General features: G+C 35.5%; 1 protein-coding gene across 1 annotated transcript in view; it reads right to left on the bottom strand.

The window, feature by feature from the left end:
* The window catches only part of HTR2C (5-hydroxytryptamine receptor 2C), a 149684-nt gene that overhangs the window by 45313 nt on the left and 77115 nt on the right, over positions 1–27256 (bottom strand). The window contains exon 3 of the mRNA XM_049872903.1: positions 12127–12327. Coding sequence (XP_049728860.1) covers positions 12127–12327 — 201 coding nt within the window. The remainder of the gene's footprint in view (positions 1–12126; positions 12328–27256) is intronic.

Raw genomic sequence — 27256 nt, forward strand, 5'->3', positions numbered from 1 at the left:
TCAAGAGTATAATGAAAAATTTAATAAGCTGCAAGAATCCATGGAGAGAGAGCAATCAGAAATTCACGATATTAATAAGAAAATTACAGAATTAGACAACTCAATACAAAGTCAGAGGAGCCGAATTGAACAAGGGAAGGCAGAATTGGTGCATTTGAAGATAAAGCACTTGGCACCAATATAGTTGCAGAAAATCAGATAAAAGAATTAAAAAAAAGGAAGAAACCTTAAGAATCATGTGGGACTCTATCAAGAGAAATAACCTACGAGTGATTGGAGTATGAGAACAGGGAAGGATTACAGAAAATACAGAGAGAATTGTTGAAGATTTGTTGGCAGAAAACTTCCCTGATATGAAAGATGAGAAGATATCTATCCAAGATGCTCATCAAACTCCACATAAGGTAGATCTTAAAAGAAAGTCACCAAGACATATTATAATCAAACATGCCAAAACCAAAGATAAAGAATTTTAAGAGCAGCTAGGGATAAATGAAATGTCATCTACAAAGTTGAGTCAATAACACTAAGCTCAGACAACTCGGCAGAAACCATGCAGGCAGCAAGGCAATGGGATGACATATTTAAAAAATTGAAGGAAAAAAATTGCCTGCCAAGAATCATATATCCATCAAAACTGTCTCTTAAATATGAAGGAGAAATTAGGACATTTCCAGGTAAACACAAGTTTAGGGAATTCGTAAAAACCAAAACAAAACTACAAGAAATACTAAAGGGAGTACTTTGCTTACAAAATCAATAATATCAGGTATCAACCCAAGACTAGAACACTGGGCAGAGCAACCAGAAGTCAACCCAGACAGGGAAATCCAAACACACAAAGCAAGAGCATAAAAAAAAGCTCAAAACAGGGTAACAGTGATGTAACTATATAAAAGAAGACAACATTAAAACAATAAGGAGGGACTAAAAAAAAAATTTTTTTTTTTAAGACATGTAATTATACACCTTTTATATGGAGAGGAAGATACAGCGATACAAAGAAATAAAAGTTAGGTTTAAAGTTAGAAAAATAGGGGTAAATAATAAGGTAACCACAAAGGAGACAAACTACCCTACTCATCAAAATAAAGTGCAAGAAAAAAATAGAGACTTAGCAGAAACAAAATCAACAACAAACATGAGGAAAGGACAATATATAAAGATACTCTACTCTGCACATAAAATTAAGTGGGAAAAAGAAACTGTCAACAACACACAAAAAAAGACATCAAAATGATAGCACCAAATTCATACCTATCCATAATTACCCTGAATATAAATGGGCTAAATGCACCAATAAAGACACAGAGAGTGGCAGAATGGATTAAAAAACAAGATCCATCTATTTACTGCCTACAAGAGACATGCCTTAGACTTAGAGACACAAACAAACAAAAACTCAAAGGATGGAAAAAATATAGCAAGCAAACAATGATCAAAAAAGAGCAGGAGTGGCAATATTAATTTCTGACAAAATAGCCTTTAAATCCATCATAAAAGATAAGGGAGGACACTATATAATGATTAAATGGACAATACACCAAGAAGATTAAGCCATATTAAGTATTTATGCACCCAGTGACAGGGCTGCAAGATACATAGAACAAACTCTACCGGCATTGAAAAGTGAGATAGACCAGCTCCACAATAATAGTAGGAGACTTCAACACACCACTTTTGGCGAAGGAGGGGACGTCCAGAAAGAAGCTCAATATAGACACAGAAGATCTAAATGCCACAATCAACCAACTTGATCTCATAGACATATACAGAACACTCCACCCAACGGCAACCAAGTATACTTTCTTTTCTAGTGCACATGGAACATTCTCTAGAATAGACAACATTTTAGGTCATAAAGCAAGCCTCAGCAGAATCCAAAATACTGAAATATTGCAATGCATCTTCTCTGACCATACGGCCATAAAAATGGGAATCAATAACAGGAAAAGCAGGGAAAAGAAATCAAACACTTGGAAACTGAAAAATACCCTGCTCAAAAAAGACTGGATTATAGAACACATTAAGGATGGAATAAAGAAATTCAGAGAATCCAATGAGAATGAAAACACTTCCTATCAGAACCTTTGGGACACAGCAAAAGCGGTGCTCAGAGGCCAATTTATATCAATAAATGAACACATCCAAAAAGAAGAAAGGGTCAAAATCAAAGAATTATCCCTACAACTTGAACAAATAGAAAGAGAGGAACAAAAGATACCCACAGGCACCAGAAGAAAACAAATAATAAAAATTAGAGCTGAACTAAATGAAATAGAAAACAGAAAAACAATTGAAAGAATTAACAAGACCAAAAGCTGTTTTTTTTTTTAAAATCAACAAAATTGATAAACCACTGGCGAAACTGACAAAAGAAAAACAGGAGAGGAAGCAAATAACCCAAATAAGAAATGAGATGGGCACTATTACAACAGACCCAACAGAAATTAAAAGAATCATATCAGATTACTAGGAAAAATTGTACTCTAACACATTTGAAAACCTAGAAGAAATGGATGAGAAACACAGTACCTACCTAAACTAACACAGAGGTAGAACAACTAAATAGACCCATAACAGAAGAAGAAGTTGAAAAGGTAATCCAAAAACTCCCCAAAACAACAAAAAAAGTCCTGGTCCAGACGGCTTCACTGCAGAGTTCTACCAAACGTTCAGAGAAGAGTTAACACCACTACTATTAAAGGTACTTCAGAACATAGAAAAGGACGGAATACTACCAAACTCATTCCATGAAGCCACCATATCCCTGATATCAAAACCCTGTAAAGACACAACAAGAAAAGAAAATTATAGACCTATATCCCTCAAGAATGTAGATGCAAAAATCCCCTAACAAAATTCTAGCCAGTAGAATTCAACAACATATCAAAAAAATAATTCACTATGACCAAGTAGGATTCATACCAGGTATGCAGGGATGGTTCAACATTAGAAAAACAATTAATGTAATCCACCACATAAATAAAACAAAAGACAAGAATCACATGATTTTATCAATTGATGCAGAAAAGGCATTTGACAACATTCAACACCCATTCATGGTAAAAACTCTCAGCAAAATAGGAATAGAAGGAAAATTCCTGAACATAATAAAGAGCATTTATACAAAGCCAACAGCCAACATCACCCTAAATGGAGAGAACCTGAAAGGATTCCCCTTGAGTTTGGGAACCAGACAAGGATGCCCTTTATCACCGCTCTTACTCAACATTGTTTTGGAGATCCTAGCCAGAGCAATTAGGCTAGATAAAGAAATAAAGGGCATCCAGATTGGCAAGGAAGAAATCAAAGTATCTCTATTTGCAGATGACATGATCTTAGACACAGAAAGCCCTAAGGAATCCTCCAGAAAACTACTGAAACTAATAAAAGAGTTCAGCAGAGTATTGGGATACAAGATAAACATACAAAAATCAGTTGGATTCCTCTACACCAACAAAAAGAACATTGAAGAGAAAATCACCAAATCAATGCCATTTACAGTAGCCCTGAAGAAGATAAAATACTTAGGAATAAATCTAACCAGAGATGTAAAAGACTTATAGAAAGAAAACTACAATACACTTCTGCAAGAAATCAAAGAGACTTACGTAAGTGGAAAAACATACCTTGCTCATGGATAAGAAGACTTAACATTATAAAAATGTCTATTCTACCAAAAGCGATCTATACATTTAATGCAATTCTGATCCAAATTCCACCGACTTTCTTTAATGAGATGGAGAAACAAATCACCAACTTCATATGGAAGGGAAAGAGGCCCCGGATAAATAAGGCATTACTGTAAAAGAAGAACAAATTCAGAGGCCTCACTCTACCTGATTTTAGAACCTATTATACCGCCACAGTAGTCAAAACGCCTGGTACTGATACAACAACAGATACATAGACCAACGGAACAGAATTGAGAATCAAGACATAAATCCATCCACATATGAGCACTTGATATTGGACAAAGGCCCCAAAACAGTTAAATGGGGAAAAGACAGTCTTTTTAACAAATGGTGCTGGCATAACTGGATATCCATCTGCAAAAAAATGAAACAAGACCCATACCTCACTCCATGCATAAAAACGAGCTCAAAATGGATCAAAATCCTAAATATAAAATCCAAAATGATGAAGATAATGGAAGAAAAAATAGGGACAATATTAGGAGCCCTAATACATGGCATAAACAGTATACAAAACATTATTAAGAATGCAGAAGAAAAACTAATTAACTAGGAGCTCCTAAAAATCAAACACCTATGCTCATTCAAAGACTTCACCAAAAGAATAAAAAGACTACCTACAGACTGGGAAAAAGTTTTTAGCTATGACATTTCCGATCAGCGCTTGATGTCTAAAATCTACATGACACTTCAAAAAACTCGACTGCAAAAAGACAAATAACCCAATTAAAAATGGGCAAAAGATATGAATAGACACTTCACCAAAGAAGACATTCAGGTAGCTAACAGATACATGAGGAAATGTACACAAAAAAAAAACCATTAGAGATATGCAAATCAAAACTACAATGAGATTTCATCTCCCTCCAACAAGGCTGGCATTAATCCAAAAAACACAAAATAATAAATGTTGGGGAAGCTGTGGAGAGACTGGAATACTTATACACTGTTGGTGGGAATGTAAAATGGTACAACCACTTTGGATATCGATTTGGAGCTTCCTTAAAAAGCTAGAAATAGAACTACCATAGGATCCAGCAATCCCACTCCTTGGAATATATCCTAGAGAAATAAGAGCCTTTACACGAACAGATATATGCACACCCGTATTTATTGCAGCACTGTTTACATTAGCAAAAAGATGGAAGCAACCAAGGTGCCCATCAATGGATGAATGGATAAATAAATTATGGTATATTCACATAATGGAATACTACACATAGAGAAAGAACAGTGAGGAACCCGTGAAACCTTTCATAACATGGAGGAACCTGGAAGGCATTATCCTGAGTGAAATTAGTCAGTTGCAAAATGACAAATATTGTATAAGACCACTATTATAAGAACTTGAGAAATAGTTTAAACTGAGAAGAAAACATTCTTTTGTGGTTACACGAAGGGGGAGGGAGGGAGGGTGGGGAGGGGGTATTGCCTAATTAGATAGTAGATAAGAACTACTTTAGATGAAGGGAAAGACAACACACAATACAGGGGAGGTCAGCACAACTGAACTAAACCAAAAGCAAAGAAGTTTCCTCAATAAACTGAATGCTTTGAAGGCCAGTGTAGCAGGGGCAGGGGCTTGGGGACCATGGTTTCAGGGGACATCTAAGTCAATTGGCACAATAAAATTTATTAAGAAAACATTCTGCATCCTACTGTGAAGAGTGGCATCTGGGGTCTTAAACACTAGCAAGCAGCCATCTAAGATGCATCAATTGGTCTCAACCCACCTGGATCAAAGAGAATGAAGAACTCCAAGGACACAAGGTAATTACGAGGCCAAGAGACAGAAAGGGCCACATGAACCAGAGACTACATCATCCTGATACCTGAAGAAATAGATGGTGCCCGGCTACAACCGATGACTGCCCTGACAGGGAACACAACAGAGAACCCCTGAGGGAGCAGGAGAGCAGTGGGATGCAGACCCCCAATTCTCATAAAAAGACCAGACTTAATGGTCTGACTGGCTGAGACTAGAAGGTCCCTGGTGGTCTCAGCCTCTAGACCTTTTGTTGGCCCAGGACATGAACCATTTCAGAAGCCTACTCTTCAGACATGGATCGGACTGGACAATAGGTTGGAGAGGGATGCTGGTGAGGAGTGAGCTTCTTGGATCAGGTGGTCACTTGAGACTATGTTGGTATCTCCTGACTGGTGGGTAGATGAGAGGATAGAGGGGGTTAGAAGCTGGCAAAATGGACATGAAAAGAGAGAGTGGAGGGAGAGAGCAGGCTGTCTCATTAGGGGGGAGAGTAATTGGGAGTATGTAGCAAGGTATATATGGGTTTTTGTGTGAGAGACTGACTTGATTTATAAACTTTCACTTAAAGCACAATAAAAATTATTAAAAAAAAAGAAAAATCCTCACAAGTGGACCAATAAGCAGCAACACGATAAACAGAGAAAGATTGAAGTTGTTAAGGATTTTATTTTACTTGGATCCACAAGGAACACCCAGGACCACTTTAAAATGTTGAAAAGCAAAGATGTCACCTTGAAGACTAAGGTGTGCCCTTCCCAAGCCATCGTATTTTTAATTGCGTCATATTCATGTGAAAGCTGGACAATAAATAAGGAAGACTGAAGAAGAATTGATGCTTTTGAATTGTGGTGTTGGCAAAGAATATTGAATATACCGTGGACAGCCAAAAGAAGGATCAAATCTATCTTGGAAGAAGTACAGTCACAATGTTCCTTAGAAGCAAGGATTTTTATACTGTGTCTGTGTTGTCAGGTGGGATCAGCTTCTGGAGAAAGACGTCATGCTTGGTAAAGTACAGGGTCAGTGGAAAAAAGGAAGAGCCTCAAGGAGATGGATTGACACAGTGGCTGCAAAGATGGGCTCAAGCATAACAACGATTGTGACCGTGATGTAGGACTGGGCAGTGTTTTGATTGTGGTACATAGGGTTGCTATGAGTCAGAACTGACTCAACGGTACCTAACAACAACATAAATGAATCCAAGCTCTTGAAACATAATGATTTGACTATATACCTGAAGTGGAAAACGTTCTAAAAAATAATGCAATGAAATGTTAAAAATTGCAGTTTATTTATTGGTAGGGGTATAGGAAAAACAGTTTGGACATCAATTTGTTATATTTAGGATTTATAAAATGAAAAAATATATTGGTGCATTGGGAATCCGGGATAACCCCTGTGAGAAAAATGAGAAAAAATTGGGAAACTATAGGAAGAACCTTGCATCAGTGTGTTGAGATTAAAGGCATGGATGTATAGAAGCAATGATATGAGCATACCTTGCTTTCATATCTTGGTTTGTAAAGCAATTCCCTCTAAAAGGATCAAGGGTTCCACGAAAAAAAGAAAAGGTTGATTTCAGGGCTAACCCATTGCAGTCAAGTCAATTCCTACTCACAGAGACCCTATAGGACAGAGTAGAACTGTCTCACAGGGTTTCCAAGGAGCAGCTGTTGGATTTGAACTGCCAACATTTTGGCTAGCAGCTGAGCTCTTAACCACTGCACCACTAGGGTATGGAAAGTAAATTTATGCCAGGAAGTCAGAAAGTGTTAAAAAAAAAATTTAAGGGACTTATCACAAAGTGTTCTCACCAGACAAATCTAGGACAATGAGAGCATCGAAATAATTAAGGAGATAAAGAATTATATTGAATTCAAAAGAATTCATGTGTTTCTACTGACTACTGGTAGACAAACAGTGGGAAGAAAAACTCAACTACTAAAGATAGAAAGAATGATAAAGTAAGAAAGATCACCATTGCACATCGTCTTAGTCATGAATGATAATTCTAAAACCACTGGATCAAAGATGGTTAGGAAGCAACAGCTGGAGTATATGAAGAAGAAAACTGCATCGGTATTGGCAGAAGACTCTTTAACTACCTGCCATATGCCAAAGACACAACCTTCCTTACTGAAGGTGAAGAGGGCTTGAAGCACTTACTTATGAAGATTAAAGACTCTAGTCTTCAGTATGCATTGTACCTCAACATAAAGAAAACAAAAATCTTCACAACTGGACCAATAAGCAACATCATGATAAGTGGAGAAAATATTGAAGTTTTCAAGGATTTCATTTTACTTGGATCAACAATGAATGCCCACGGAAGCAGCGGTCAAGAAATCAAATGACGCATTGCATCGGGCAAATCTCCTGCAAAAGAGCTCTTTAAAATGTGAAAAAGCAAAGATGTCGCCTTGAGAATGGAGATGTGTCTGACCTAAGCCACGGTCTTTTTAATCATATGCATGTGGAAGCTGGAAAATGAAAAAGGAAGACTGACGAAGAATTTACTTATTTGAATTGTGGTGTTGGGGAAGAATACTGAATATACTGTGGATTGCCAGAAGAAGGAACAAATCTATCTTGGAAGAAGTAGAGCCAGAATACTCCTTAGAAGGGAGGATGGTGAATCTTCGTCTTTATTATTTGGGACTTGTGATCAGGGGGACCAATTGCTGGAGAAAGACATCATGCTTGGTAATGCAGAGGGTCAATGAAAAAGAGGGAGACCCTCAATGAGATGGATTGTCACAGAGGCTGCAACAATGGGCTCAAACATAGCAATGATTATGAAGATGGCTCAGGACTGTGCAATGTTTCATTCTGTTATACATAACCTCACTATGAGTTGGCCTAACAACAACAAGTTCTCTCTTTAGTAGATATTTCTATCACATTTGCATTTCAGTCAAAGAACATATTGGTGGCGCAGTAGTTAAGTGTTTGACTGCTAACTGAAAGGCTGTAGGTTCGAACCCACCAGCTTCTCTGTGAAAGAAAGATGTGGCAACCTGCTTCTGTAAAGATTGCAGCCTTGGAAACTCTATGGGGCAGTTCTATTCTGTCCTACACGGTTACAATGAGATGAAATAGACTCAATGGCAACTGGTTTGTTTTTTACTTATATTTATGGCCATATGTATGGTCAATTTTGATAAATATTTCTTGTGTAATTGATGGGACCATGTACTTTTCAGTTGCTGTCAATGAGTTCAGGCTTGTTAATAGTGCTTATACAATTACTGATGAAGATTTGTTAAAATCTTATACCATTATTGTAGATTTGTCTATTTGTCGTTGCAGTTGTTAATTTTTGCTTTATAAATGTTGAGATTGTCTTACAAATCCATAATGTTATGTCTTCCAGCTGATTAAAGTCTTTCATTATTTTGAGGTGGTGTTCTTTCTCTCTTTTTGTCTATCTGACAGATATTAATATAGCTACACCAGTTTTCTCTCGGTTAGTGTTTGTGTGGAATACTCTTTTTCTCTACTTTTACTTTCTGTATGCTTTATATATCTCTTGAAATATCTCTTGATATTTCATATATGATTTATATATGTGTCTTGAAAGCATATAGTTGGGTTGTTTTTTTTTCAGATCTTGTCTAATAGTCTTAAAATATTTAACCCATTTATATTTAATGGAATTATGGATATATTTGGTTTTAACTCTGTCAATTTGCTATGTTTTTTATATTTGTCCCACCTGATCTGTGTTCATTTTTTAAATATTTTATTGTCTCCTGTTTTGTTTTATTATTCTATAATATTCCTCTGTAAGTTTGGAAATTAACCCTCCTTTCCTGTTCTATTAATGGTTACCTTTGAATCCACAGCAAGTTATACTTTAGTCATCTAAGTTTAATATTAGATTCATTTTAACCTTTCTCCTGAACAATTAAAGAAGCTTATTTTCAACTCCTTTTATTGATATGCCATTGTTTTTGTGTTTAATTCCATAAATATCCTAAGAACCAGAAGATATTATTATCACTGTTTTGTAAAGACAATGTTTATTTAGATTTAACCACACATTTACAATTTTCATTCCTATGAATTGCTTCCTGCATCTCCAATTTTCCATCTCTGGACAATTTTCTTTTCTTTAAGAGCACTCTTTAGTGCTTCTTTAAGTATAAGTCTGCTTTTGGCATGTTCTTTCAATATTGGCTTGTCTGATAAGGTCTTTATTCCACCTCTATTCTTGAGGTGTAATTTTGCTGGGTGTATAATTCTAGTTTATCATTTATTTTAGCACATTGAAGTTTATTATTGCACCATATCTTGGTTTTCATTGTTGCTGTTGAGAAAGCATTTGTCAATCTTCTCATACTCCATTGAAGGTACTTTCTTTATTTTTCCTCTAAGGCCCATATTAAACTTTTTTTTGTTTCTACAGTTTCACTATGATGGGTCTAGATGTTGATTTCTTTTTATTCATTCTGCTTGAGACTTGTTGGACTCTTTAAATGTGAGAATCAATGTTTTTTATGAATTCTAAACCCAGTGCCATCGAGTCGATTCCAACCCATAGTGACCCTATCGGACAGAGTAGAACTGCCCCATAGAGTTTCCAAGGAGCATCTGGCGGTTTTGAACTGGCGACTTCTTGGTTAGCAGCCGTAGCACTTAACCACTACACTACCAGGGTTTCCTTATGAATTCTAAAAAGCCATTATTTCTTCAAATATTGTTCTCTGCCATTCTTTTTCTCTCCTTGTGGAACTCTTCTTATTTATACTGTATGTCTAATATTCTATTTATGCTGTGTGTTTCCTATTATTACAAGTCTTTATGCTTCACTCATCACAGCTTCTTCTCACCTGTCTCCTATAATTCTCCCTTTACTCATGTGTAATCTGCCACTGAGATCTTAGTTCCAGAATTTCTAGTTGTTTGTCAAATCGCCAGTGATACGTTTTATAGTTTTCAGTTTTTTGCTGAAATATTTAAGTTCAGCTTTTGATTTCCATGTCCACAGCACAAATAATTATTTAAACTCTATATCTGATAATCCCACTATCTGGAGTGACTGTGAGTTCATTTGTATTATTTTTTATTGTGCTGTATCTGGTTCATATTGCCTTGTCTCTTCATGTGCCTATTTATATTTGTGTGCCAGTTATTGCATGTGAAAAGTATTGAAAGAAATATTTTGAGGCCTAGGATTTTGATTTGTTTTGTTTGTTTCTGCCAAAAATTTGAAAATATTAATGAAATGAAATCACCTTAATCTAATTTCAAGGCTCTGGATTTCTCTCAGTTACAGACATGACTTGAACCAGAACTGAATGCCATGTTAAGGGTGGTTTGATTCTGGTCCATTCTTATTCCTAGTGTGTACATTTTTGAGATCTCAACACTAAGTTCAAGTTTATGACCCTTGCCAGACTCTGTATTCCTGGTTTGTCCCTCTCTTGCTTTGTGAGGCTGTGAAATTAGCTTCTCAACCTTTCAGCCACATCTTCAGCTTTGCAAATGTGTCATTGGTAAAGTGACCCAAAAGTCATGGTCGTTTTTCTGGGTTTTTGTCTTTTTCTGGATCTTGGTCCAATAGTTCCTCACTATCTTAATAACTTGGCAATGCTTTTAATATTTGTTTCATATTTTTAGTTGTCTTTAGCACCAGGGTCATTAAAAATTATTCAGTCTGCCATTACTGGAAGTAGATGACCCTAATATTCTAATTTATCTGTGTATTTCCTTTGTAAGGACCATAAAAGCAGGTACTCCTCTATGGGTATATATATATATATATATATATATATTCAGCTACAATACAAAAATCTTAAGACTTAAATTTATTTGACCAATAAATGCAGAGTCCAAATCTTTAGATGTTATCATTGAAGAATATATGAAATTCTTGATCCTATTCATTTTACCTGAATCTTTTACAGAAACATATGTTTAAAGGGAAATCGCTTAATAAGACACAATATAATCTCCAAATGAAAGAGGAACAAAATAGATTGTAAAAACCCTTGAAGTCCAGTTGATTTTTTTTGCTGTAATGTTCATATTGTTAAGACAATTATGAATATCTCAAATCCTATAAGAAATAAAGTTATTTCTCAATAGCTGCTTTGACTTTTTGTATAACCAGAGTCCAAGAAGACATTTAAAACAGAGGAAATAGTGTATTTTAATTTGATTAATAGCACAAACTTAGACACATTTACTTCATAAATATTCAGATTATAATATTAAATTTTCCACTGAAGAGGATATGGAATTAGAATAGAACTATTAAAATTGATATTCCAGGACAAGTGTATCTTTTTCAATGATATGAATGTTATTTTTTTTAATTTAGACTTTACAATATATCATTTTCATTTTCAAACTGTTTTAAGTATCTCAAAGGTTTTATGTGTCTGTGTTGCAGAATTCATTGGCATATTGATGCACAAAATGATTAGCGGTATAAATAAAAACTTTAAATTTATATCGTCATATACTTTACATTCCTTTCATTATTGTTAACCTAAATATCAGATAAATAGGTTAAGAATAATTATTAGCTAGGAAAACAATCCCGATTAAACGCAAATGTTACCAGTCGACGTCTGTACGTTGTTCACAGTACATAATCCGGAAGTATTGAGCATAGCCGCTGCAATTCTAATGGCCAAGAAAGTTATTAATTACCTATTGAAATTGCCCAAACTATAGCAATCTTCATGATGGCCTTAGTCCGCGAATTGAAACGGCTATGCTCAATAGGATTACGTATTGCTACATACCGATCCAGCGATATAGCGCAGAGGTGCATGATGGACGCTGTCGAAAATAAAACATCTAAAGCAATCCAGACGGGGCACAAATATCTTGGCAGGGGCCAGACATAATCTGAAAGAGAACAGAAAGAAGACAAGAAAACATTATGCAAATTATATACATTATAATTTTTAATTTTAGTCTAATTTTTTCCTCTCATAATGAAAACCTTTGGAAGAAAGTGAAATTGAAAGAAATTATTTTCCATAATAATGATGTTGATGATAACAATGATGCTTTCAGTATTATATGCATTATTTTTTATTGAGGTAAAATTCACAGAACATAGAATTATCCATTCTAAAGTGTACAATTCAGTTGCACTTAGTACATTCACAATATTGTGCAGTCATCACCTATCTCTAGTTTCAAAATATTTTTCTTACCCCATAAGAAAACCACATGCCTGTTAAGCATACCCATTCTCTCATCCTCCCAGCTCCTGGTAACTACTAGCTTGCTTTCTGTCTTATGGATTTGCATATTTTACATAAATGGAGTCATACAATATGTGACATTTGTGTCTGGATTCCTACACTTAGCAAATTTTTAAGATTCATCCATGTTGTAGCATGAATCAGTACTTCATTTCTTTTCATGGCTGAAGAATATGCCATTGTATGGCTATAACACATTTTGTTTATCCATTCATCAGTTAATGGACTTTGGGCTGTTTATACCTTTTGAGTATTTTGAAAAATGCTGCTATGAACACTCACGTACACTTTTCTATCTGAATACCTGCTTTCAAGTTTAAGGGTAATCCCACTGCTGTTGAGTCAATTTCAACTTACAGTAACCCTATAGGACAGAGTAGAACTGCCCCATAGTGTTTCCAAGGCTGTAAATCTTTAGGAGAACAGACTGCCACATTTTTCTTCTACAGAGCAACTGGTGGGTTGACACCGCTGACCTTCTGGTTAGCAGCCAAGTGCTTAACCATTGCACAACCAGGGCTCCTTCAGAGGTATATAAAAAAAAATATATAGGAGTAAATTGCTGCATTATATAGTAATTCCATGTTTAATTTTTTGACAAAAGGCCAAACAGTTTTCCATAGTGGTTAAACCATTTTACATTCCCACCAGTGATGTGCGAGAGTTCCAATCTCTCCACGTCCACTACAACACTTGTTATTTTCTGTTTTTTTTTTTTTTAAGAGCCATCTTAGTGAGTGTTAGGTAGTATCTCATTGTGATTTTAATTTGAATTTCCTAAGTGACAAATGATGTTAAGCATCTTTTCAGGTGCTTCTTGGCCATTTGTGTATTTTCTTTGGGAACGTGTCAATTCAAGTCCTTTGTCCATTTGCAAACTGGGTTGCTTGTTGTTTTGAGGTTGAGTTGTAAGAGTTCTTTATATATTCTGGATATTAAACCCTTATCAGATGTGTGCTTACCAAACAATTTCCCCCATTCTATAGGTTGTCTTTTCACTTTCTTGATAGTGTTTTTTAATGCACAAAATGTTTAATTGTGCTAATGTTCATATTTTTCTTTTTTGTCTGCTTTTGGTGTCAAATCTAAGAATCCATTGCCATATCCAAGCTCATAAAGATTTATCCCTCTGTTTTCTTCTAAGAGTTTTACGGTTTTAGCTTTTATATTTAGGTTGTTGATTCACACTGAGTTAATTTTTCTATATGGTGTGAGGTAGGGGACCAAGTTCATTCTTCTCCAAGTGGAAATCTGTTGCCCCATTAACATTTCTTGAAGACACTATTCTTTTCTCATTGAATGGACTTGGCACTCTTATTGAAAATCAATTGTAGATATATAGGTTTATTTCTTGACTCTCAATTCTATTCCATTGGTCTATACACCTATCCTTATTCTAATATCAGACTGTTTTGATTACTGTAGTTTTTAGTAAGTTTTGAAATTGGAAAGAATGAGTCTTGCAACTTTGTTCTTTTTCAAGATTGTCTTAGGTATTCGGAGCCCATTGCATTTCTATATGATTGGTTTTTCCACTTTTGTGAAAAAGGCTCTTGAAATTTTGATAGGGATTTTGTTGACTCTAGATTGCTTTGGGTAGTATTGACATATTAACAATATTACATCTCATCTTCCAATCATTAATATGGGATGTCTTTCCATTTATTTAGCTCTTTAATTTCTTTCCGCAATGTTTAATATATTTTTCACTGCACAAGTCTTTCACCTTCTTGGTTAAATTTGTTCCTAGATATTTTATTCTTTTAGATGCTATTTTAAATGGAATTGCTTTTTAAACTTCCTTTTCAGATTGTTCACTGCTGGTGTATAGAAACACAACTGATTTTTGTATGTTGAGCTTGTACCCTTCAACTTGGCTGAATTCATTTATTAATTCTACTAGCTTTCTTGTGAATTCTTTGGGATTTTCTATATATAAGAACATGTTATGTGGGAATAGAGATAATTTTACTTCTTTCTGTCCAATTTGGTAACCTTTAACTCTCATTTAATTTCTCTGGCTAGAACTTCAAGTACAATAATGAATAACAGTGGGGGAAATGGGCAACCTTTTCTTGTTCCTGATCTTAGGGAGAAAGATTTTGGTATTTCTCCATTGAGTATGTTAGCTGTGAATTTTTCATAAATGCCCTTTATTATGTTGAGGAATTTCGCCTATATCCCTAGCTTGCTTAGTGTCTTTGTCATGAAATGGTGTTAGATTTTATCAAATTCAGCCTGAGATGAGCACGTGGTTATTTTCTTTCATTCTCTTAATGTGGTGTATTACATTGGTTGATTTCTACATTGAACAAATCTTGCATTCCTGGGATGAATATACCTGGCCATAGTATATGTTGTTTTAATATGCTGTTGGATTAAATTTCCTACTATTTTGTTGAGAATTTTTTTTTTACTTATATATTCACAAGGGCTGTTGGTCTGTAGATTTCTTGCAGTGTCTTCATCTAGCTTTGGTATCATGGTAATGCTGCCTCTTAGATTAAGTCAGGAAGTGTTCCCTCCTCTTCCATTTAATTTTACAAGGCTTTAAGAAGAATTCGTGTCAATTCTTTAAATGTTTGGTTGAAATCCTGAGTGAAGCTGTCTAGTCTGTGACTTTATTTTCTTGGGAAGTTTTTGATTATTGATTCACTCTCTTTTTATGTGTCTGTTGAGATTTTCTGTTTTTTCTAGTTTCAGGTTAGGTCTATGTTTCTTGGAATTTTTTCTATGTTATATAATTTCATTTCTCATCTTAGTTATTTGCAACTTCTTCAATTTTTTTTTGTCAGTCTAGCTTTGTCACTGCTACCAATTAATCTTATTGATCTTTTAAAAAAACAACTTCTTTTTGTTGATTCTCTCTATTGTTTTTCTAATCTCCATTTCATTTATCTCTGTTGTGATGTAGGCATTTACTGCTATAAATTTCCCTCTGAGCACTGACTTTGCTGCATGTCGTAAGTTTTTGTATGTTGTGATTTCATTTTCATTCGTTACTAAGTATTTTTTTTACCTCCCTGTTGATTTCTTCTTTGACCCATTAGTTGCTTAATACTGTGTTGTTTCATTTCCACTTATTTCCATAATTTTAACGTTTCTTCTGTTATTGATATCTAGTTTCATTTCATTGTGGTCAGGAAGGTCCTATATATGATTTCAATCTTTTAAAATTTATTGAGAATTGTTTTGTGACCTAGCATATAGTGTATTCTGGAGAATGACCCATGTGCAATGAAGAATGTATATGGTGTTGTTGTTGGGTGATGCAATCTATATATATCTGTTAGGTCTTATTGGTTTATGTTGTTGTTGTTGCTAGGCGCTGTTGAGTTGGTTCTGACTTATAGCGACCCTGTGTACAACAGAATGAAACACTGCCTTGTCCTGCACCATCTCCACAATCATTGTTATATTTGAGCCCATTGTTGCACCCTGTGTCAATCCATCTCATTGAGGGTCTTCTTCTTTCTTGCTGACCCTCTACTTTACAAGTATGATGTCCTTCTTCAGAGACAGGTCTCTCCCGATAACATATCCAAAGTATGTGAGATTAAGTCTCATCATGCTCACTTCTACGAGCATTCTGGCTGCACTTCTTCCAAGACAATTTTTTTTCCTTCTTCTGGCAGTCCATGGTATATTCAATATTCTTTGCCAGCACTGTAATTCAAAGGCATCAATTCTTCTTCAGCCTTCCTTATTCATTCATTGTCCAGCTTTTGCACACATAAAAGGCAATTGAAAATACCATGGCTTGGTTCAGGAGCACCTTAGTCCTCAAAGTGACATCTTTGCTTTTTAACACTATCAAAACATAGTGCTGTTCAAATGCTCTATTTCCCTATTAACCTTCTGTCTAAATATTCTATCCATTACTAAAACTTGTGTATTGAAGTCTCCAACCATTATTATCAGTGGAGTTTCCAGACTAAAACAGACTAGGAAGAAGGACCTGGAGATCTACTTCTGAAAAAATTGGCTGGTGAAAACCTTATGAATAGCAGCGGAAGATTATCTGATATACTGCCAGAAGATGAACCCCTCAGGTTGGAAGGCACTCAAAAGAAGACTGGGGAAGAGGTACCTCCTCAAATTGGAGTCTACCTTAAAGATGTGGGTGGAGTCAAGCTTTTGGAGCCTTCATTTGCTGATGTGGCATGACTCAAAATGAGAGGGAACAGCTGCAAAATCCTTTAATAATAGGAACATGGGAAGTACGAAGTATGAATCTAGGAATATTGGAAATTGTAAAAAATGAAATGTAGCACATAGACATTGATATCCTAGGAATTAGTGATCTGAAATAGACTGTTTGAATTGGACAATCACATGGTCTACTATACAGGAAATGATATATTGAAGAGGAATGGCATCACATTCATTGCCAAGAAGAACATTTCAAGATGTATCCTGAAGTGCAACACTGTCAGTGATAGGATAATATTCATACACCTACAAGGAAGGCCCGTTAATACGACTATTATTCAAATTTACCCACCAATCACTAATGCTAAAGATGAAGAAAGTGAAGATTTTTACCAACTTCTGTAGCCTGAAATTGATCAAACATACAATCAAGATGCGTAGACAAATACTGGCAATTGGAATGCAAGAGTTGAAAACAAAGAAGAAGGGTTGGTAGTTGGAATGCATGGCCTTGGTGGGAGAAATGAAGCTGGAGATCACATAATAAAATTTTGCAAAACCAACAACTTCTTCATTGCAAATACATATTTTCAACAAAGTAAAATGGTGACTATATACGAGGACCTCACTGGATGGAATACACGGGAATCAAACAGACTGTATCTGTGGAAAGAGATGATGGAAAAGCTCAATATCAATAGTTAGAACAAGGCCAGGGGCTGAGTGAGGAACAGATCATCAATTGTTCAAGTTCAAGTTGAAGTCAAAGAAAATTATAACACTTCCATGAGAGTCAAAATACAATCTTGAGCATATCCCACCTTAATTTAGAGACTATCTCAAGAATAGATTTGACACAATGAACACTAATGACTGAAGACCAGAAGAGTTGTGGAATGACATCAAGAAAATGATACAAGAAGAAAACAAGAGGTCATTAAAAAGACAGGAAAAAAGGAAAGACCAAAGTGAATGTCAGAAGAGACTCTGAAAGTTGCTCTTGGACATAGAGTGGGTAAGCGAAAGGAAGAAATGATGAAGTAAAATAGCTAAACAAGATTTGAAAGGGTGGCCCGAGAAGACAAAGTAAAGTATTATAATGAAATGTGCAAAGATCTGGAGATAGAAAACCAAAAGGGAAGAACATGTTCGACATTACTCAAGCTCAAAGAACTGAAGAAGAAAATCAAGCTTCTGGTTGCAATATTGAAGGATTCCACAGGGAAAATACTGAATGATGCAGGAAATAACAAAAGAAGATGGATGGAATACATGGAGTCACTGTGCCAAAAAGAATTTGTACATCTTCAACCATTTCAGGGGATAGCATATAATCAAGAATCAATCATACTGAAAGAAGCAGTCCTAGCTGCACTGAAGGCACCGGCAAAAACAAGGCTCCAGAAATTCACAGTGCACCAACTGAGATGTTTCAACAAATGGATGGAACGCTGAAAGTGCTCACTTGTCTTTGCCAAGAAATTTGGAAGACAGCTACCTGGCCAACCCACTGGAAGAGATCTATATTTATGCCTATTCTCAAGAAAGGTGATCCAACCCAATACAAAATTATTGAACAATATCATTAATATCACAGGCAAGTAAAACTTTGCTGAAAATCATTCAAAAGTGGCTGCAGCAGTGCATCAACAGGGAATTGCCAGAAATTCAAGCCGAATTCAGAAGAGGACATGGAAGAGGGGGTATCATTGCTGATGTCAGATGGATCATGGCTGAAAGCAGAGAATACTAGAAAGATGTTTACCTGCATTTTATACAAAGGCATTCAACTGTGTGGATCACAACAAATTACGGATAACATTGCAAAGAATGGGAATTCCAGAACACTTAATTGTGCTCATGAGGAAGCTGTACATAGAACAAGAGGCAGTCATTCTAACAGGACAAGGGGGTACTGTATGGTTTAAAGTCAGGAAAGGTGTGTGTCAGGGTTGTATCCTTTCACCATACTTATTCAATTTGTATGCTGAGCGAATAATCTGAGAAGGTGGACTATATGAAAAAGAATGGGGCATCAGACTTGGAGGAAGATTAATTAACAATCTGCGATACGCAGATGACACAACCTTGCTTGCTGAAAGTGAAAACTTGAAGCACTTACTGATGAAGATCAAAGACCACAGCCTTCAGTATGGATTACACCTCAACATAAAGAAAACAAAAATCCTCACAACTGGACCAATAAGCCACATCATGATAAACAGAGAAAAGACTCAAGTTGTCAGGGATTTCATTTTACCTGGATCCACAATCAATGACCACAGAAGCAGCAGTCAAGAAATCAAAGGATGCATTGCATTGGGCAAATCTGCTGCAAAAGACCTCTGTAAAGTGTTAAAAAGCAAAGATTTAACCTTTAGGACTAAGGTGTCCCTGACCCAAGCCATGGTATTTTCAGTTGCCTTATATGCATTTGAAAGCTGGACAATGAATAAGGAAGGCTGAAGAAGAATTGATGCCTTTGAATTTTGGTGTTGATGGAGAATATTGAATATACCATGGACTGCCAGAAGAAAGAACAAATCTGTCTTGCAAGAAGTACAGTTATAATGCTCATTAGAAGCATGGACGGCGAGATTTCGTCTTACATACTTTGGACATGTTCACAAGAGGGATGAGTTCCTGGAGAAAGACATCAGGCTTGGTAAAATAGAGGGTTAGTGAAAAAGAGGAGGACACTCAATGAGATGCATTGACACAGCGGCTTCAACAATGGTGCCAAGCATAAAAATGATTATGAGGATGGTGCAGGACCTGGCAGTGTTTCATTCTGTGGTACATAGGACACCATGAATCAAAACCGACTCGACGGCACCTAACAACACAACATAACAACAACCATTATTATAGAACTGTCTGTTTCTCTGTTCGATTCTGTCACTGTTTACTCCATATATTTTGGTGCTCTGATGTTAGATGCATATATATTTATAATCATTATTATTTTGACACATTTATTATTATATAAAACTCTTCTTGTGTGTCTGTTAGCATTGCCTTTATTTTTTATTGTGCGTTAAGTGAAAGTTTACAAATCAAGTCAGTTTCTCATACAACAATTTATATACACCTTGCTATATACTCCCAGTTGCTCTCCCTCTAATGAGACAGCACATTCCTTCCCTCCATTCTCTCTTTTTGTGTCCATTCAGCCAGCTTCTGACCCCCTCTGCCCTCTCATCTTCCCTCCAGACAGGAGATGCCCACATAGTATCATGTGTCTACTTGATACAAGAAGCTCACTCTTCACCAGTATCATTTTTTATCCCATTGTCCGTCCAATCCCTGTCTGAAGAGTTGGTTTTGGGAATGGTTCCTGTCTTGGGCTAACAGACGATCTGGGGACCATGACCACCGGGGTCCTTCTAGTCTCAGTCAGACCATTCATTCTGGTCTTTTTATGGGAATTTGAGGTCTGCATTCTACTGCTCTCCTGCTCCCTCAGGGGTTCTCTGTTTTGTTCCATGTCAGGGCAGTCATCGGTTGTAGCCGGGCACCATCTAGTTCTTCTGGTCTCAGGCTTTTATAGTCTCTGGTTTATGTGGCCCTTTCTGTCTTTTGGGCTTGTAATTACCCTGTGTCTTTGGTGTTCTTCATTCTCCTTTGCTCCAGGTGGGTTGAGGCCCACTGATGCGTTTAAGACTCCAGACGCCACTCTCTGAACTGGGATGCAGAATGTTTTCTTAATACATTTTATTGTGCCAATTGACTTAGATGTCCCCTGAAACCATGGTCCCCCAAACCCCACCCCTGCTATGATGGCCTTTGAAGCATTTAATTTATTCAGGAAACTTCTTTGCTTTTGGTTTGGTTCAGTTGTGCTGACCTCTCCTGTGTTGTGCATTGTCTTTCCCTTCACCTAAAATAGTTCTTATCTACTAATTAGTGAAATCCCCTCTCCCTCCCTCCCTCTCTCCGCACTCTAGCAACCATCAAAGAATATTTTCTTCTCTGTTTAAACTATTTTCTCGAGTTCTTATAATAGTGGTCTCATACAATATTTGCCTTTTGCAAGTGACTAATTTCATTCAGCATAATGCCTTCCAGATTCATCCATGTTATGAAATGTTTCACGGATTCATCATTGTTCTTTATCAATGGGTAGTAATCCATTGTGTGACTATACCATAATTTATTTATCCATTCATCCATTGATGGGCACCTTGGTTACTTCCATCTTTTTGCTATTGTAAACAGTACTGCAGTGAACATGGGTGTGCATATATCTGTTCGTGTAAAGGCTCTTATTTCTTTAGGATATATTCCAAGGAGTGGGATTGCTGGATCGTATGGTAGTTCTATTTCTAGCTTTTTAAAGAAATGTCAAATTGATTTCCAAAGTGGTTGTACCATTTTACATTCCTGCCAGAAGTGTATAAGTGCTCCAGTCTCTCCACACTACTCTCCAACATTTATTATTTTGTGTTTTTTTGATTAATGTCAGCCTTGTTCGATGGAGGTGGAATCTCATTGTAGTTTTGATTTGCATTTCTCTAATGGCTAATGATCGTGAGCATTTCCTCATGTGTCTGTTAGCTATCTGAATGTCTTCCTTAGTGAAGTGCCTGTTCATATACTTTGCCCATTTTTTAAATTGGGTTTTTTGTTCTTTCGTTGTTGAGTTTTTGCAGTATCATGTAGATTTTAGACATCAGGTGCTGATCGGAAATGTCATAGCTAAAAACATTTTCCCAGTCTGTAGGTAATCTTTTTACTCCTTTGGTGAAGTCCTTGGATGAGTATAAGTGTTTGATTTTTAGGAGCTCCCAGTTATCTAGTTTCTCCTCTGCATTGTTAGTAATGTTTTTTATACTGTTCATGCCATGTAGTAGGGCTCCTAACGTTGTCCCTATTTTTTTCCATGATCTTTATCATTTTATATTTTATATTTAGGTCTTTGATCCATTTGGAGTTAGTTTTTGTGCATGGTGTGAGGTATGAGTTTTGTTTAATTTTTTTGCAAATGGATATCCAGTTATGCCAGCACCATTTGTTAAAAACACTATCTTTTTCCCATTTAACTGACTTTGAGTCTTTGTCAAATATCAGTTGCTCATATGTGGATGCATTTATGTTTGGATTTTCAATTCTGATCCTTTGGTCTATGTATCTGTTGTTGTACCAGTACCAGGGTATTTTGACTATTGTGGCAGTATAATAGGTTCTGAAATCAGGTAGAGTGAGGCTTCCCATTTCATTCTTCTTTTTCAGTAATGCTTTATTTTTCTGGGGCCTTTTTGCCTTCCATATGAAGTTGGTGATTTGTTTCTCCATCTCATTTAAAAATGTCATTGGAATTTACACCAGAATTGCATTGTATCTATAGATGCCTTTTGGTAGAAGAGACATTTTAAAATGTTAAGTCTTCCTATCCTTGAACAAGGTATGTTTTCCCACTTATGTAGGTCTCTTTTGGTTTCTTGCAGTTTTCTTTGTATAGATCTTTTACGTCTCTGGTAAGATTTTTTCCTAAGTATTTTATCTTCTTCAGGTCTACTGTAAATGGCAACGTCTCTGGTAAGATTTTTTCCTAAGTATTTTATCTTCTTCAGGTCTACTGTAAATGGTATTCATTTGGTGATTTCCTCTTGTGTTCTTTTTGTTGGTGTAGAGGAATCCAACTGATTTTTGTATGTTTATCTTGTATCCTGATACTCTGCTGGCCTCTTATATTAGTTTCAGTAGTTTTCTGGAGGATTCCTGAGGGTTTTCTGTGTATAAGATCATGACACCTACAAATAGAGATACTTTTACTTCTTTCTTGCCTATCTGGATGCTCTTTATTTCTTTATCTAGCCTAATTGCTCTGGCTAGGACCTCAACATAATGTTGAATAAGAGCGGTGATAAAGGGCATCCTTGTCTGGATCTCGATCTCTAGAGGAATGCTTTCAGGTTCTCTCCATTTAGGGTGATGTTGGCTGTTGGCTTTGTATAAATGCACTTTATTATGTTGAGAAATTTTTCTTCTATTCCTATCTTGCTTAAAGTTTTTATCATGAATGGGTGTTGAACTTTGTCAAATGCCTCTTCTGCATCAATTGATAAGATCATGTGGTTCTTGACTTTTGTTTTATTTATGTGATGGATTACATTAATTGTCTTTCTAACGTTGAACCATCCCTGCATACCTGGTATGAATCCCACTTGGTCATGGTGATTATTTGGCTAGAATTTTGTTGAGGATTTTTGCATCTAAGTTTATGAGGGATATAGGTCTGTAATTTTCCTTTTTTTTGTGCTGTCTTTACCTGGTTTTGGTATCAGGGATATGGTGGCTTCATAGAATGAGATTGGGAGTATTCCGTCCTTTTCTATGCTCTGAAATACCTTTAGTAGCAGTGGTGTTAACTCTTCTCTGAAAGATTGATAGAACTCTCCAGTGAAGGTGTCTGGGCCACGACTTTTTTTTTGTTGTTGTTGTGAGGTTTTTGAGTACCTTTTCAATCTCTTCTTTTGTTATTGGATTTATTTAGTTGATCTACCTCTGTTTTTCTTTTTTACCTCTGTTTGTGTTAGTTTAGGTAGGTAGTGTGTTTCTAGGAATTCATCTTTTCTTTTAGGGTTTCAAATTTGTTAGAGCACAATTTTTTGTAGTAATCTGATATGATTCTTTTATTTTCAGTTGGGTCTGTTGTAATATTGCCCATTTCATATCTTATTTGGGTTATTTGCTTCCTCTCCTGTTTTTCTTTTGTCACTTTGGCCAGTAGCTTATCAATATTGTTAATTTTTTCAAGGAACCAGCTTTTGGTCTTGTTAACTCTTTCGATTGTTTTTCTATTTACTATTTTATTTAATTCTGGTCTAATTTTTATTATTTGCCTTCTTCTGGTGCTTGAGAGTGTCTTTTGTTGCTCTCTTTCTATTTGTTCAAGTTGTAGGGATAATTCTCTGATTTTGGCCCTTTCTTCTTTTTCAGTGTGTGCATTTATTGATATAAATTGACCTCTGAGCATTGCTTTTGTTGTGTCCCAAAGGTTCTGATAGGAAGTATTTTCATTCTCATTGGATTCTATGAATTTCTTTATTCCATCCTTAATGTCTTCTATAACCCAGTTGTTTTTGAGCAAGGTATTGTTCAGTTTCCAAGTGTTTGATTTCTTTTCCCTGCTTTTTCTGTTGTTGATTTCTACTTTTACAGCCTTATGGTCAGAGAAGATGCTTTGTAATATTTGAATGTTTTGGATTCTGCTGAGGCTTGCTTTATTACCTGATATATGGTTTATTCTAGAGACTGTTCCATGTGCACTAGAAAGGAAAGTATACTTAGCTGCTGTTGGGTGGAGTGTTCTGTATATGTCTATGAGGTCAATTTGGTTGACTGTGGCATTTAGATCTGCTTCTTTAGTGAGCTGCTTTCTGGATGTTCTTCCTTCTCTGAAAGTGGTGTGTAGAAGTCTCCTACTATTATTGTGGAGCTGTCTATCTCACTTTTCAATACTGATAGAGTTTGTTTCATGTATCTTGCAGCCCTCTCACTGGATCCATAAATATTTAATATGGTTATATCCTCCTGGTATATTCTCCATTTAATCATTATATAGTGTCCTTCCTTATCCTTTGTGGTGGATTTAACTTTAAAGTCCATTTTGTCAGAAATTAATATTGTCACTCCTGCTCTTTTTATTTGCTTGGTATATTTTTTTCCATCTTTTGGGTTTTAGTTTTTTTGTGTCTCTAAGTCTAAGATGTGTCTCTTATAGGCAGCATATAGACCAATTGTATTTTTTTTTATCTATTCTGCCATTCTCTCTTTATTGGTGCATTTAGTCCATTTACATTCAGCGTAATAATGAATAGGTATGAGTTTTGTTTTGTCATTTTGACGTCTCTTTTTATTTGTTGTTGGCAGTTTCTTTTTCCCACTTAATTTTTTGTGCTGAGTAGTTAATCTTTATGTATTGTCTTTTCCTCTTATTCGTTGTTGATTTTATTTCTGCCGAGTCTCTATTTTTTTTCTTGTATTTTATTTTGTTGAGTAGGATTGTTAGTCTCCTTTGTGGTTACTTTAATATTTACCCCTATTATTCTAAGTTTAAACCTAACTTTTATTTCATTATATTGCCTTGTCTTCCTCTCCATATGAAAGATCTAAGACTACATTTCTTAGTCCCTCTTTATTGTTTTAATGTTGTCTTCTTTTACATAATATCATTTCCCTGTTTTGAGCCTTTTTTTTATCTTGATTTATTTTTGTGATCTCCCTACCTGGGTTGACATCTTATTGGTCTTTCCAGTGTTCTAGTCTTGGGTTGATACCTGATATTATTGATTTTCTATCCAAAGAACTCCCTTTAGTATTTCTTATAGTTTTTTTGTTTGGTTTTTATGAATTCCCTAAACTTCTGTTTATCTGGAAATGTCCTAATTTCACCTTCATATTTGAGAGGCAGTTTTGATGGATATGTGATTCTTGGTTGGCAATTTTTTCCTTTATTGCTTTATTTCTGCCGAGTAGTCTGAGCTTATTCTTACTCACTCTTCTTTGTAGGTGACTTTTCATTTATCCTTAGCTGCTCTTAAAATTCTGTCTTTATCTTTGGTCTTGGCAAGTTTGATTATAATATGTCTTGGTGACTTTCTTTTCAGATCTACCTTATCTGGAGTTCAAAAAGCATCTTGGATAGATACCTTCTCATCTTTCATGATATCAGGGAAGTTTTGTGCCAACAAATCTTCAACATTTCTCTCTGTATTTTCTGTTATTTTTACCTGTTCTGGTACTCCAATCTCTCATAGGTTATTTCTCTTAATAGAGCCTCACATGATTCTTAGGGTTTCTTCCTTTTATAAAATTCTTTTATCTGATTTTTCTTCAAATATATTTGTGTCAAGTGCTTTTTCTTCAGTCTCACCAATTCTGCCTTCCACTTGATCAGTTCTGCTCCTCTGACTTTCTATTGAATTGTCTAATTGTGTAATTTTATTGTTAATCTTCTGAATTTCTGATTGCTGTCTTATTAAATTTTTCATTATGTTTTTGAATAACGTTTTTAATTTCTTCAACTGCTTTATCAGTGTGTTCCTTGGCTTGTTCTGTGCATTGCCTGATCTCATTCCTGATGTCTCGAAGAGTTCTGTATATTAATCTCTTGTATTCTGCGTCCAGTAATTACAGGAAGTCACCTTCATTCAGAAGATCCCTTGATTCTTTGTTTTGAGAGCTTGTTGAAGTGATCATGGTCTGCTTCTTTATGTGATTTGATATTGGTTGTCATCTCTGAGCCATCTATAAGTTATTGTATCAGTTTATTTTATGTTTGCTTACTGTATCCTAGCTTCTTGCTTTGTTTTGTTTTGCTATACCCAAATGGGTTGCTTGAGTGAGTTAGCTTGATTATTTTTGCCTTTGAAAGCATGGTCCACGGAGTGTCACAACTGCCTCTGCTGCTGCCACAGAGCCATTGTATTCTAGGTACATTTCAGATAAGGGATATGTGAAAAGCCTAGAAGCAGTTGCATAGCAAAGAAGCTAGAGCACATTTTCCATGGATGAGGTCACTGTATAGTTTGGTGGGATTAAATCTTATTTTCAGAGGCAAAAATTGGGCATAGTATCTCATAATATATTTTAAAATGTACCTTCATTCATTCATTCACTCAAAGGCTACATGTTCCTCATTAGTTCTAGGAAACACAGGTATATTCAGAAGTACTGAAAGAGATGTCAAAGTTTGAATAAAAGACACTATCAATTTTCAGCTCTCTTGCACAAAGGAAATATAAAAGAGCTTTATTTCTATTAAATGATAAAACAATCTTTATCTTAGAGAAAAGAATAATAGTCTAGTATTCTGACATTATAATTAAGAGGTGTAGAAATGTGGGGACAGCTGTGAGGTACTCCACAAGCTAGAACTTGGAAATAAGGAATTATAAAAAAATTCATTAACATATAGGAAAAGGTGAATAGCCATAAAAAGATTGATAGTTCCCTAATTCATTTCACAAGACATTATAGTGTTAATAGCAAAATTCTGATATAGACATGGCAAAAAAGAGATTAGAGATCAATCACATTTATTAAGATAAATTCAAAGTTCCAAATAAAATACCAACAAAAAGAGTCCAGGAGATTGTCAATAGAATAATACATTATGAAAAAATAAAATTTACTCCAAGAATGCAAGGGTGGTTCGATATGAGAAAATTTATCAATATATTCTCTAACATTAACAATTTAAGAAGAAATTTTATGATTTTAATAGATATTAAAGAATAATTTGTTAAGTTACAGAAGCCATTCCTAATTAAGACTCTAATTATATAGGAATAAAAGGACCTCCCTTAAATTTGATAAGGATAATTGACTAAAAACTAGCTATAAATATCATAAACAGGAAAGAAATAAATGCATTTCAATTACAGTAAATTCAGGAACTGGACAGG

Source organism: Elephas maximus, chromosome X (assembly GCF_024166365.1).
Source record: "Elephas maximus indicus isolate mEleMax1 chromosome X, mEleMax1 primary haplotype, whole genome shotgun sequence".
Classification (NCBI taxonomy): Eukaryota; Metazoa; Chordata; class Mammalia; order Proboscidea; family Elephantidae; genus Elephas; species Elephas maximus.